The following is a 12606-nucleotide window of genomic DNA, read 5'->3' as shown; positions in this document are numbered from 1 at the left end:
GCTGAGCAGCCTGTTGGGCAAGAAAGGCAGCCTGGACAAGCTGCAGAGCTACTGGGATGTGGGCTTCTTCCTGGGCGCCAGCATCCTGGCGGGCGATAATATCAGGGTGATCCAGGCCTCCGAGAAGCTCTTCAAACTCAAAGCTCCCATCTGGTGAGAACACGGAAAAGCAAAGTCTGTATTTCAGCATTTCGGATGTGGGCATCTTCCTCCTCCGACCCTGTTCTCCTTGGAAGCCACAGCTGTCTGAACATGTGCTGAATTTCAGGAGCCTTTTTTAAAATAAGACTCGAATCGCTCGCTTTGGTCTTATTTGGGTTTCTTGCGTACACCAGTTGGTGCTAGCAAGCAACAAAAACAGTGTTAGCATCTCTGCTAGCTGCTGCGGAGATTGGAGAAACTCCTTCCCTGCGGCGCGTTGCAGCCGTCTTCTCGCCGCCGCAGCTGCGCGTTGTTCCCCAGTCAGGCCATTCCATTCATGTGAGGTGGACGTCCTCACGGGGAGGGAACGTCTGCAGCCTTCGCTCACACCGTAAATCCTGATGTGAGCTAATAGACAGTCGGCTGCAAATATCTGCACCTCAGTGACGAAAAGCCCAGATTTAATCATGGAACGATGGTTTTTCCTCAGTAAAGCTGAGCAGAGGCAGAGGATCAAACATACGAGGCTGCGCCCGACAGACGACACATGAACGCTCTTTATTACGTGTTTATTACATGTTTATTACGTGTGCCCCCCCCCCCCCTCGGTAGGTATCTGCGCTCGCTGGTGGAGACCATTCTGATCTACCAGCAGTTCCACAGACCCGGCGCCGAGCAGCCGTCGCCCAAACAGGAGCTGGTGGACTTCTGGATGGACTTTCTGGTGGAGGCCACCAAGAGGGACGTCTCCTCGGTCCGATTCCCTGTAAGCTGCCGAAGAACCGGTCCGAAACCAAAACCAGACGTATCTGTGGGCTCCGGGTGGCTGATTCCTCCGTTCTGCAGGTTTTGATTTTAGAACCCACCAAAATTTACCAGCCGTCGTACCTGTCCATCAACAAAGACGTGGACGACAACACCGTCTCCATCTGGCACGTCGCCCCTGACGATAAGGTGGCCGCTCCTGTCTGTCTCTCTGTCTGTCTGTCTGCCTGCCTGTCTGCCTGCCTGTCTGTCTGTCTGTCTGTCTGATGCCTGTCTGCCTGTCTGTCTCTCTGCTGCCTGCCTGCCTGTCTCTCTGCCTGCCTGTCTCTCTGCCTGCCTGTCTCTCTGCCTGCCTGTCTCTCTGCCTGCCTGCCTGTCTGCCTGCCTGTCTCTCTGCCTGTCTGTCTGCTTGTCTGTCTCTCTGCCTGCCTGTCTGCCTGCCTGCCTGTCTCTCTGCCTGCCTGCCTGTCTCTCTGCCTGCCTGTCTCTCTGCCTGCCTGCCTGTCTCTCTGCCTGCCTGTCTCTCTGCCTGCCTGCCTGTCTGCCTGCCTGTCTCTCTGCCTGTCTGTCTGCTTGTCTGTCTCTCTGCCTGCCTGTCTGCCTGCCTGTCTCTCTGCCTGCCTGTCTCTCTGCCTGCCTGATTTAACGAGATGGTAACAGAATCTTTGATTGTGGCTGTTTTTGCTGACAGCTCTGACCTCATTTCCTGTCCATCTTACTCACTCACCCGTTTCCTTACGTTCCTGCACAGCAGCACAGAAATAAAGGGCGTTAGCTCGCCACTCCCCAGCTATCCTCATCCAAAGCTCTAATTTCCCGTCATGACCCTAAGGTCAGCCCGTTGCACAACGCCGTTATGGGACCCCTATAATGGTTTCTGATCCATCCCGCAGAATAAAGGCATCCACGAGTGGAACTTCAGCGCGACCTCGGTGCGAGGTGTCAGGTGAGAGCCTCCGTTTTTATATAGCGCTCTAATATTGCAGCTGAGTGATGGGCCAATAACTCCCCAGCTGTCTCTCTGAGTGATTGTTTTATTATCATCACTTTGTGAGTCGGGGGGATAAACCTCCAGTCCTGTGACTTATTGCAGCGATTCGCCATCGTTTCCTACTGTGTCGAGCTTAAATTAAGCTGATCGGACAGGAAATACAACAATTTCATCCTGATTTTCTCCGTCTGCACCCACCATCCATCAGCAGCAGGGTTCCATGAGAGCCTGGTCCTGCTCCAGGTTTCTTCCTGTTTGGGGAACCTTTTAGATGTAGCACGCGCTCCACGAGTAAAGATGAGTTGAGCTGAACATGTGCTGTTAGCAAAAGTCATTAAAGCAGCATGTCAGCCTGGAGGAGAGGCCTTTGGGTGAGCAAAATGTATTTATTGAGCATCTCAGTTGGACCAAGCTCCAACAGATGATGGATGTGGAGCTCCAAAGGTTCTGATTCCTGTGGAGCTCCAAAGGTTCTAATGCTTGTGGAGCTCCAAAGGTTCTGATTCCTGTGGAGCTCCAAAGGTTCTAATGCTTGTGGAGCTCCAAAGGTTCTAATTCCTGTGGAGCTCCAAAGGTTCTGATTCCTGTGGAGCTCCAAAGGTTCTGATTCCTGTGGAGCTCCAAAGGTTCTGATTCCTGTGGCGCTCTTCACCTGGTTGTGTTTAAGCAGTTTAAACAAACCGGTCAGTGCTGTCGTTAACGTGAACGCGCTGTTGGTCCCGAGACGTCTCCTCTGGCTTCTCCTCCACCGTCCTCTGAGGAATTCCGTGTCAGAGCGGGCGAAGTGGAGGACTCCGCTCACATGTTGCTAGGGAACAACTCATTCTCTGTGCCCACTCAGCCTGCAGACAGGCAGCAGGACACAATGGCAGCTATGCAGGCAACAATACCAACGGACCAGCTCTCATCCCCGTCACCGTCTTCACAACGATTCCTTGTCTGGAAGGAATTTAGGATTGTTTATTTCGTTTGCGCCAATCAAGTCATGTGTTGGTGTGGCTATATGAGTGTCCGCAGGGACTTATGGAGGAAGGACCGGGGTAGCTCCAGCTAGCCTAACATTCCAGAAAAGTCCCCTCTGTTGTCGTTAAGGGAATGAGGCCTAATTTGTTCTGAGTTCCAAATGAGGTTTTTAGAGCTCTCTAACTTTTGAACCTTCTCCTCAGCATCTCCAAGTTTGACGAGCGCAGCGCTTTCCTGTACGTCCTTCACAACGCCGAGGACTTCCAGATCTACTTCTGCACAGAGATTCACTGCAGAAGGTTGGTGCTCGTTCCCCCAACGCCCGTTGGTCTTTAACCACCTCCTCCATCTGGAGAGCCGCTCCATGGGCTCGGAACAGATACAACCTGTCCCCCAAATAAAGATGATTGTAATAGAAATAACGCAATAATGTCGATTTCATAAGCAGCGGTAATATCCGGAGGCTGCACGGAGCAAAATGAATCTGCTGGAACTAGTTTTCCACCTTCCAAAGCCTCCTCTCATCACCTCCCACCTGCTGTAACCAACCCCAACTCTTTTCCACGGGTGGGAAAATTTCCAATTTCCGTCAGCTCCAACACACCTTGTTCCGTTTCCTCGTCTTCCTCGGTGAAGCGCTGCACAGTCAGACCTGTGAGTCTCACCTCCGAGGCTCCTGAGCACTTCCTGTTCCATTATGTGGGGTGTGAGAGTCGGTGAGTCATGCCTGCTGTTATAGAGCCTCTCCTCTTCCACTGGATACGGCAGAACGGAGAGAGGAAGAGGAGGAGAAGTAGGCAAAAGGTAGTGGGAAGAGGAAGAGTGAGTGAGCTGCTGAAGAGCTTCTGCAGTCCTGCTGAGTGATGAGTTCACACGCTGTGTGGCAGCATTTCTAAAGGTCATTGTGTGCTCAACGTGTGCGTGGGCGTCTGCACATATGGGACAAAAGACACATCAGATAAATGTCTGACTTTAGAAGCTCATTTCATGGGGTGTTTTGCATTTTCCGCTGTAAATATTGACAGATGCATGTCGAACCGCGCGCGGTCCTTTTGGGTTCTCCTAGTTACGCGTCTGTGGAGGGTCTGTGAGGATGATCCAGCTCTTTTCTTTGGCAGGTTCTGCGATCTGGTCAACAGTATAACTGAGGAAGCCTGGAAGGGTCCCGAGGAGGGAGACTGTGACCACGAAACCTTAGAGGTGACGCCTCGTATTCAGAAACGCCCTCGCTGGAACGTCGCTCGCTCTGAAGTTGCTTTGAGGACATCTATAGGACAAATGCTCATAATCCTGCTAATTTCTCCTGCTGATCCTCCCTGCAGTATGATTATGAGTACGATGAGCACGGAGAGAGGGTGGTTCTGGGAAAAGGCACCTTCGGGGTCGTGTATGCCGGCCGAGATCTCAGCAACCAGGTCCGTCTGGCTATCAAAGAAATCCCTGAACGGGACAGCAGGTGAGGATCCCTGAGGGGGAAATGTCGCCTGGCCGCTCCACCAGCAGCAGATACTCCCACAGTGGAGACGATACGAAGGACTGAGCAGCATTTAGGTTAACGAGAAGGGGATTCTAGGAGTTTAAAGAGAGGGAGCAGCATTCAGACAGCCCTTCTGTTGCCCTCAGAATGTGGTGCTGTTGTATTTTTCTGTCACACTGCTGAAAATGAGCTCTTCTCGGTGTGGGGGGGGATGTTGCGCTCATCATTACCTGTTCCGGGTCTGACAGGTACTCTCAGCCGCTCCACGAGGAGATCGCGCTCCACAAACACCTGAAGCACAAGAACATCGTTCAGTACCTGGGATCCATCAGCGAGAACGGCTTCATCAAGATCTTCATGGAGCAGGTGCCCGGAGGTGAGACGTTTTAGTGACGTTAAAGAAAATAGCACAAATGAAATCCAAAACCAAAACTGTTGGTTAATTTCCAGGAAGTCTTTCAGCGTTACTCCGGTCCAAGTGGGGCCCCCTGAAAAACAACGAGTCCACCATCGGCTTCTACACCCGGCAGATCCTGGAGGGCCTGAAGTACCTGCACGACAACCAGATAGCCCACAGGGACATCAAGGTGGGTATGGGGACGTCTCCCTGCAGCTCACTCAGCCTTTAAGACGCGTTTACACAAGCGACAACGCACCAATGCAAGCGTGCGAGAGGAGGAGGCCTTCGTTCGGCCTTCTTGAGGAACATATTAATGTTCATGATAATTAATGTAACATATTCAGAGCTCCACGTCTGCAGGAGGAATAAAGGGGGGCACAGATGGGAATCCTGACCCTCCCCTCCCCTTTTTATGTCAGTTCTGCCCACCCGGCGCTGATAACGCCCCCGTCGCCCTCCGCCATCAGGGTCAACAGACTCTGACCTCATGCTTCCACCTGATTTAACGCTGCGGTTGTATAAGCGTCATTAGCAGCGTGTGGATGCTAATCACCTTGTTTTGGCTGTGCCGCTGCCTTCGTTCCCACGCGGCGTGTCGCAACCTGTCGCTTGTCACTCTCGAGGATTTCCAAACGCCTCGCGGGGGGGGGGGGTAACGTGCTGTTCTCACCGGTTGTGTTTTCAATTTGCAGGGTGATAATGTTCTCATCAACACCTACAGTGGCGTCTTAAAGATATCGGATTTCGGCACATCCAAGAGGCTGGCTGGGATCAATCCCTGCACCGAGACGTTCACAGGTATGCTCTGACGCGCCCCCGGCCTAAACTGCCAGCTGCTTCCTGTTTACACGCGTGGTGGAGGGAAAAGCAGCAGAATCGCCGCCTGTCACGAACATGGCCGTGAGTTGTTGGCACCACAGTTGCAGCTCACTTTGACCTCTCAGATTAGCCGACAGCTGCTCATTGGACCAGACAGGGACTTACCCTGAACGGTGCAGCTCTTTCGGGAAACTGGGCTACTCCTTTTTATAGCCCAGCAATGCTATAAATGCACTCCTGCCTGTTTTTAGCTCGGTGTGCACAAGCCTGAAGGCAGCGCTCGCCACCCAGGGGTTATTATTAGAACAAAGGAGTCCTTTCAACGCAGGGCTGTGATTATTGGGCAGCGCTGACAGGGCCATTCCTGCTCCTCAGCTTGGCTGAACCCAGCGCTGCGTTTGGAGATCCTGCAGGGTTCGGAGGATCTGTGTCATCCCTGAGCAGAGTGGTAACCTGTAATCACTCTGAATGCAACAGACGGGTGTTAAAATAATCACTCTCAGCCCTGCCGACGCACCAGAGCAAGACAGAGGAAAGGTACAAATCCATCTGACGCGCAGTCTGGTGCTTCTGCGGAGTCGCTTGGGTTTGCACGGACGTTATGTCCTCGCTGGAGAAACAGATTGTTGCGTCACGTCTGAAGCGAATATTTAGCCGCCTGCCTCCACCCCGGTTGTGTCTCCTTCACCCCAAATTTGCTCCAGATGTGACTTTGAGAGGTGACGTGTGCCGGGCCAACTCTCCTCCGTGGTGCGCGGAGCGTCGCTGCTGCGATTATCCGACTTGTTTTTCTGGAGCGCTGAGCTGGCCCGAGTGCTCCGTGTAATTACGCAGCTACCTGCTGCTTTTTATGGGCTTTGAAATGTAAATGGCACGAGAGGGCTCCTTTGAAAAGGCCTTGCACACGCTGTACGTGAAGTTCCCTCGTAGTACGATCCGACCGGCCCAGCTTGACTTTGCTTTAATCAAAAATAGACTGGCTGCGCGTTCCGAGAGCCAAGCCACTTCTGGGATGCGCCCAGCACGTCTGTGGTGCCCGATGGAAACACAAACAGGGGTAAAATAGCAGCAGCTTTGCTCCTGCTGCCTCAGAACAGCCACTACACACCCAGCAGGCACCTACTGGAAATTTAGGAAGCACTAAAAACCTGTTTAATGTGTTGGTTTTTTAGCGTGCGTGACTAGATTCCCCCTCTATTTATGTCTTTTTTTTTATTTGTCCAGGCACACTACAGTACATGGCCCCTGAAATCATCGACAAGGGTCCTCGAGGATACGGCAAACCGGCGGACATCTGGTCTCTGGGCTGCACCATCATAGAAATGGCAACAGGAAAACCACCTTTCTATGAACTGGGAGAGCCGCAAGCTGCGATGTTCAAGGTACGTCGGGGTTTTAGATGCCGTTATTCTTGTGTTTGCTGAGAGAGGCCCCAACGGGAGGCTCTCAGGCTGCATCCTGACTCATTCTGTTCCTGTTTCGTGTTTCGAAAAAATCATCTGCAAACAAGACAAACCGCTATCACAGCCAAACATCCGTTTCAGGAGACATGTTCAGAAGAGTGTTGGTCACCCAGCAGCTGCAGCCCAAGGTGGCGCATGGCTGCTATTTACACATCGCATCGTCGGGAGTTATTATGCCTCAAAACAAGCGCTGCATTTGAGATGCGGTTTACAAAACACCGCCATTGCGACCACGGACCAGATCTGACCTTCAATCGCGAGGCGCTGGCATGTAGCGTGCAGCATTTGCATATTACACAATGCTAACTTCTCTCTCAGGAACTCTCTCAGTTCCTGTTTTTTCGGTGGCGGGGCCCTCGTGCACCTGCACCGCCTGCTGCGTCCTGTAATGTGATCCAGCACAGTAGAAACTCCAAACAGCGTCTGTGCACGAACGTTTGTTTGAAGAAAACAAACCTGTGCGCCCTCCCCCGATCCTCCTCTTCTCAGTTTCTGCACGTGGACGCGTGCATGTTTGTGTTGAAGCGTTCACTCATTCACTATACTCCAGGTTTTGGCTTTGCTCGTACATGTAGAGCGGGAATATTGATCGTCTTTCATTGTTTGGTTGGACTGTTGCACTCAAGTGAAAATAACAGAAATATAACAGAAAACTTAAGCAGCTTTGTGGGTAGGAGAGAATCCCGGGAGTGCAGTTGGGGTGTTTATCTCCTAACAGGGTCCCACATCTCGTCTCCGATACGTATTGTTGATACTAGACGGTCTTTCATTGCTCATCCATGTGGAATGGCTCATGGGAGGAGCGTCAACATTCCTCAGCAGCAACAAAAGGAATGTCTAGTGTTCCTACTGTCAGAGGACGGAGAACATTCTTGTTCGCCGCCTCGGGCCACAGCCAGACCTGCAGTCTGGGTTCAGGCTCTGCAGCTTCTGCTCTGATCCTGCAGGTGGGCATGTTCAAGATCCACCCCGAGATCCCCGAGTCCATGTCACTGGAGGCCAAAGCCTTCATCCTGCGCTGCTTCGAGCCCGATCCCGACCGCCGCGCCACCGCTTTGGACCTGCTCACCGACGAGTTCCTGACCGTCACCAGCCGCAAGAAGAAGAGCAAAGGGAGCTTCACAGGTGGGGCTGCTTCCTCTCCACGCGCTCTGAACTGGGCTTCTTGAGGGTTCGTGCAAAAGCAACGGCGTCACGCAAGCGCAGGATTAGCTCAACTTTATTCCATAAGCATTTCAATCTTTACACATAATGATCTGCAAGAAACCAGTTTGGTGCTGCGCTTCGGGTTTTGGCTGTAATTCAACTATGTGTGAGCTCCCAACTCGGCTGTACTTCCTCTCAACGAACGAGCTCCGTTTCCTCGCCGGCTGACAGCTTTTTGTTTTCTTCCCTTCAGCTCTCTCGCCAGGTTCAGGTGAGTTCCCTTTTTTTCTTGTTGGCTTCTGTTTCTGAACAGAAGGCCTTTATCATCCTGGTCCCCCTGAAACATCTCCAAGCTGCAGTTTCTTGTCTGTCTCACATGATTCTGCTCCACTCAAAATAGTCATTTTTTTATATTTTGCCTGTAAAACCATCTGTTGTTTTTTTGTTTTTTTTAAAAACTCACCACTTTTAAGCCTTTCCTTCTCTCGTCTCTCCCCTGAGCCAAAACCTTTCACACCATCTGTGTTCTTCAGAATATCTGCGCAGCATCTCTCTGCCAGTGCCGGTTGTTGTGGAGGACACCAGCAGCAGCAGCGAGTACGGCTCCGTCTCCCCCGACAACGATCTCAACGCCAACCCTTTCATCTTCAAGCCCAGCCTCAAGTGCTACAGCGAGAGGGATGTCAAGGGGACCCGATCGCTGTTCCTCAGGTGGGATGACTGACACACTGGTTTGTGTAGAGTGCTGAGATGGCGTTATATCAGGTTTTTATCTCGGTTTGTTCCAGTACAAATGGAATTTTGCCGTCATGTGACGGTGAAAATCTCTATTTCCCAAACCTCTTAGCAGGGGCGCAAACCTAAACTGGTGCCACCGAGAGACACGATAGAAATGCAAAACAGCCCGGCTGATGCATCTGCGGCATCACATCAGTGATACCAGGACAAAAGCATACATTTATCTCCATTTTTACACACTTCCAAGACTCCCACGCGTGCCTTCGTTTGCAGTCTGAGCCGTGATATCGGGACATGGAGCCCACAGTAAATCAGGGCCGAATGAAAATGGTTTGCTCTCTTTAACCAGCATTCCAGTGGAGAATTTTGAAGATCACAGTGCACCCCCGTCCCCGGAAGAGAAAGATTCGGGCTTCTTTATGCTTCGGAAGGACAGCGAGCGAAGAGCCACTCTGCATCACATCCTGACAGAGGACCGGGACAAGGTGGTGGCCAACCTGAGGGAGGCGTTCATGCAGGTTCGCTACGACCGCTCAATCACTCACGACCTGCTCACACACGAGGCGCTAAGCTCTGCCTCCCCCCATCCATCAGGGCACTGAAGAGATGAAGCTGAAGCCTCAGCACATCTCCACTCTCGTGGTCAGCCTGGCGGATTTCGTTCGCATGGCGGACAGGAAGATCATCGCCAGCACGCTGTCTCAGCTCAAGCTGGAGCTGGACTTTGACAGCAGCGCCATCAGCCAACTGCAGGTTGTGCTGTTCGGATTCCAGGATGCCGTGAGTGTTAAAACAGAAGATCGCAGAAAAACCGAGCGAAACATTCGGTCTCTCCTTCATGGGCTTCCTCAGATGTGAAAATTTAATGATTATTATCCATCTTTATAACCTGACGTCTCCATAATGCATTTTGCATGAGCCTCAGAGGGGAGATGGTAATCTGCCCTCAGATAACTGGAATACTGCAGACCTTTAAATCTGGCAGGTTGCTGAGAAATATGTGGCTTGTTGCACATCGAGGCAAGTCTGGAGTCTTGTTTTCATGCTTGTAATATAGGTTGCGTAATCCTGACAGGAGACGTGGCTCTGCTGCCCCCTGTCGGCCATAGCTGCAAACAACCTGTAGCCTACTCCAATTGTCAAAATCTTTGGAATAAACTGGCAATAAACACCTACTAAGGATGTTGAAATGTGGTAATAACAACGCATTAATTTTTGATCAGTAAACAAATAAACAGTCTTCTTTGATTTCAGGTGAACAAAGTTCTGCGTAACCACAACATCAAACCTCACTGGATGTTTGCTTTGGACAATATCATCCGCAAAGCTGTGCAGACGGCCATCACAATCCTAGTGCCAGGTACTGCTCTCTGCATCTCCTGCCGTCATCATAAACATCATAAATCATCATACCACACTGCAAGTCTTTAAAAAAAAATGTTGATCTGGGCTCAATGTGTGCGATCAGAGCTGAGGCCTCACTTCAGCCTGGCCTCAGAGAGCGACCCCGCTGATCAGGACGACATGGAGGACGACGCTGAGCCACAGCGACATCCCACCCACCAGAGCCACGTGCACCCTCCTGCCGTCAACGACGACACCGTGGCCACCTCTGGGGTCAGCACGCTCAGCTCCACGGTGTCACGCGAGTCCCACGGCGAACAGCGGCCCGCCAGCATGGAGCTGGGCAGGATGAAGCTCGAGACCAACAGGTGACCCCCCCGTCGCCGCCGGGTAATGTCACGATTGTGTGGTTCATTCTGGTCAATGAGAACCGCCCTCATGGTTTCACTCCAGGCTGCTTCACCAGCTGTTGGAGAAGGAGAGAGAGTACCAGAGCATCTTGCAACAAGTGCTGAAGGAGAGGGAGCAGGAGATTAAACTACTGAGGCTGAGATCTGAGTCTGCAGGTCTGGAATCACTGACGGCAGCAGCAGCACAACTACTGACAGACCACTTTGATTTTACTGTTAATATTCTACTGCAAACGCAATTTATTAAAGCATTGAGCATTCTAATGTTTTTTAACGTGTTTAGTTATTTAAATGTTGCTGTCAATTTGTCGTAAGTCTGCCCCCTGCTGGTAACGTGTTTTATTGCATTGAACAGTCATTTATTTACGTTGTTCTGGCCTGTCCCAAGCCTAAAGGAAAGGGTTTTTCCTCCTATGTTTTTGTCTGTTAGAGGCTCCCACATCATCCCACAGTCCACAGGAAGAGACAAGTCCACCGTGTCCAAGACGTGAGGACCCAGATCTGGTCAGGTGGCTGCAGCTTCATGGTGCTGACCAGGAATCCATAGACAGAGTGGGCTTTTACTCAGACGCTGCAGTTTAAGCAATAAAATAGAAGCCCGATGCATCGGCTGTGCAGCAAATCCTCATTTCGTGCTTTTTTATGTTGATCTAGATCCTGAGCGAAGAGTACGCGTTGAACGACATCCTCAATGATGTAACAAGAGATGATCTGAAGAGTCTAAGACTGAGGTAAACGGGCTTTATTTCTTCACCTGTGCGTGCGTGGCTAATGTGGCTAATATCCCTGCTCACTGTGTCCTGATAGAGGTGGGGTCCTGTGCAAGCTGTGGAAGGCCATCACAGAATACAGGCAGAAGCCGACCTGAGGCCTTACTCCTCACCACCGCCCAGCGACGTCAGGACGTCCCCACAACACAGTATTCTCCTCTTTACCTCAGTAAAAAGAGCCAGATGTTTCATGGAGAAGAGTCTGTGTGGCCAGTTTAGATTTCCAGCTCCAGCACTCTTTCACGGATCAGGTTGGGGGTATGCTTTAATAATTTTGGAAATTAAAAGGTCTTTTTGAATGAAACATTAACTAAGAAGTGCCACAGGTTTTACGAAGCCTTATCTATATTACACGTTTGTTACTAATTCAGTGAAAAATGACAGTAATCCTGGTAGAAACTTCACGACTGCATCGCCTCCCTCGACAAGACGTAACGTTTACAAACCTGGAGACTGACTGTTTTCTAAGAGAAGCCTTAGTTACAAAGAACTACACTTAAAATCCTGCTTTTGTTTTTCCACGGGACATCTTCTACACTACATTATTTAAATACATTTCTAATTTAATTGTTATCTGTAGGATGTCACGGCATGCCCTTTGTTTGCTCTTTGCTGAAATTAATTTAAGTTGTTCGTTCTCTTTCCATAGTTTATTTTATGATAATCTACATTTCTATCATTGAGAAGCATGTAAATATGTTATGGAGTTATATGTGAACGATCATTACATACATGTAATGTGTTTAAAAAAAACAAACTTTAGTTGGATTGGACCAAGTGTAGAATTTGAAGTGTATAGTATTGTATTTTCTAGCGTGAAAACATTCAGGATAATATTCAGTCAGTAATTATTATTATTATTATTATTAGTAAATCAGAATATTTGTTGTTTTTACTGTTGTACACTGAAAGAATTGTGTTTATCCTGCTTGTGAAAATGACGAATCATGAAAATTCTGCCATGCAGACAGATTTCGTATTCAAAAGCCTTGAAATGGGGAACAGGATTACGAACAATGCGTCCACGTTTCATATCTACAAATGTTCGCGTTTTTGTGTCGCCATTGAAATAAAACCTTCCGTTTTGAAGCTGTGAAGGAAAAACATTTGAACAATATTCCCTCATCAACATTCGGTCAGGGCAAAATAAAATTTACTCTAAAAAGATGATCTCTTGCT

The 12606-nt window shown here is 50.1% G+C and overlaps 1 protein-coding gene across 3 annotated transcripts in view; it reads left to right on the top strand.

The window, feature by feature from the left end:
* map3k5 (mitogen-activated protein kinase kinase kinase 5) overlaps window positions 1-12594 on the top strand; it is a 27941-nt gene extending 15347 nt beyond the window's left edge. For all 3 annotated transcript variants that reach the window (XM_057017231.1, XM_057017232.1, XM_057017233.1), the window contains 22 exons: window positions 1-153; window positions 754-907; window positions 988-1095; window positions 1800-1852; window positions 3064-3159; window positions 3979-4060; window positions 4183-4316; window positions 4586-4713; window positions 4788-4924; window positions 5430-5535; window positions 6781-6938; window positions 7967-8144; window positions 8419-8436; window positions 8699-8876; window positions 9253-9421; window positions 9498-9683; window positions 10158-10263; window positions 10372-10615; window positions 10701-10813; window positions 11088-11209; window positions 11312-11388; window positions 11465-12594. The exon at window positions 1-153 is cut by the window's left edge and continues 7 nt beyond it. In XM_057017231.1, coding sequence (XP_056873211.1) covers window positions 1-153; window positions 754-907; window positions 988-1095; window positions 1800-1852; window positions 3064-3159; window positions 3979-4060; window positions 4183-4316; window positions 4586-4713; window positions 4788-4924; window positions 5430-5535; window positions 6781-6938; window positions 7967-8144; window positions 8419-8436; window positions 8699-8876; window positions 9253-9421; window positions 9498-9683; window positions 10158-10263; window positions 10372-10615; window positions 10701-10813; window positions 11088-11209; window positions 11312-11388; window positions 11465-11525 — 2761 coding nt within the window. In that variant the 3' untranslated portion in view covers window positions 11526-12594. The remainder of the gene's footprint in view (window positions 154-753; window positions 908-987; window positions 1096-1799; window positions 1853-3063; window positions 3160-3978; window positions 4061-4182; window positions 4317-4585; window positions 4714-4787; window positions 4925-5429; window positions 5536-6780; window positions 6939-7966; window positions 8145-8418; window positions 8437-8698; window positions 8877-9252; window positions 9422-9497; window positions 9684-10157; window positions 10264-10371; window positions 10616-10700; window positions 10814-11087; window positions 11210-11311; window positions 11389-11464) is intronic.
* Window positions 12595-12606: the final 12 nt, after the last annotated feature.

Source organism: Takifugu flavidus, chromosome 19, assembly GCF_003711565.1.
Source record: "Takifugu flavidus isolate HTHZ2018 chromosome 19, ASM371156v2, whole genome shotgun sequence".
NCBI lineage: Eukaryota > Metazoa > Chordata > Actinopteri > Tetraodontiformes > Tetraodontidae > Takifugu > Takifugu flavidus.
This window is presented reverse-complemented; position numbering and strand designations above follow the sequence as displayed.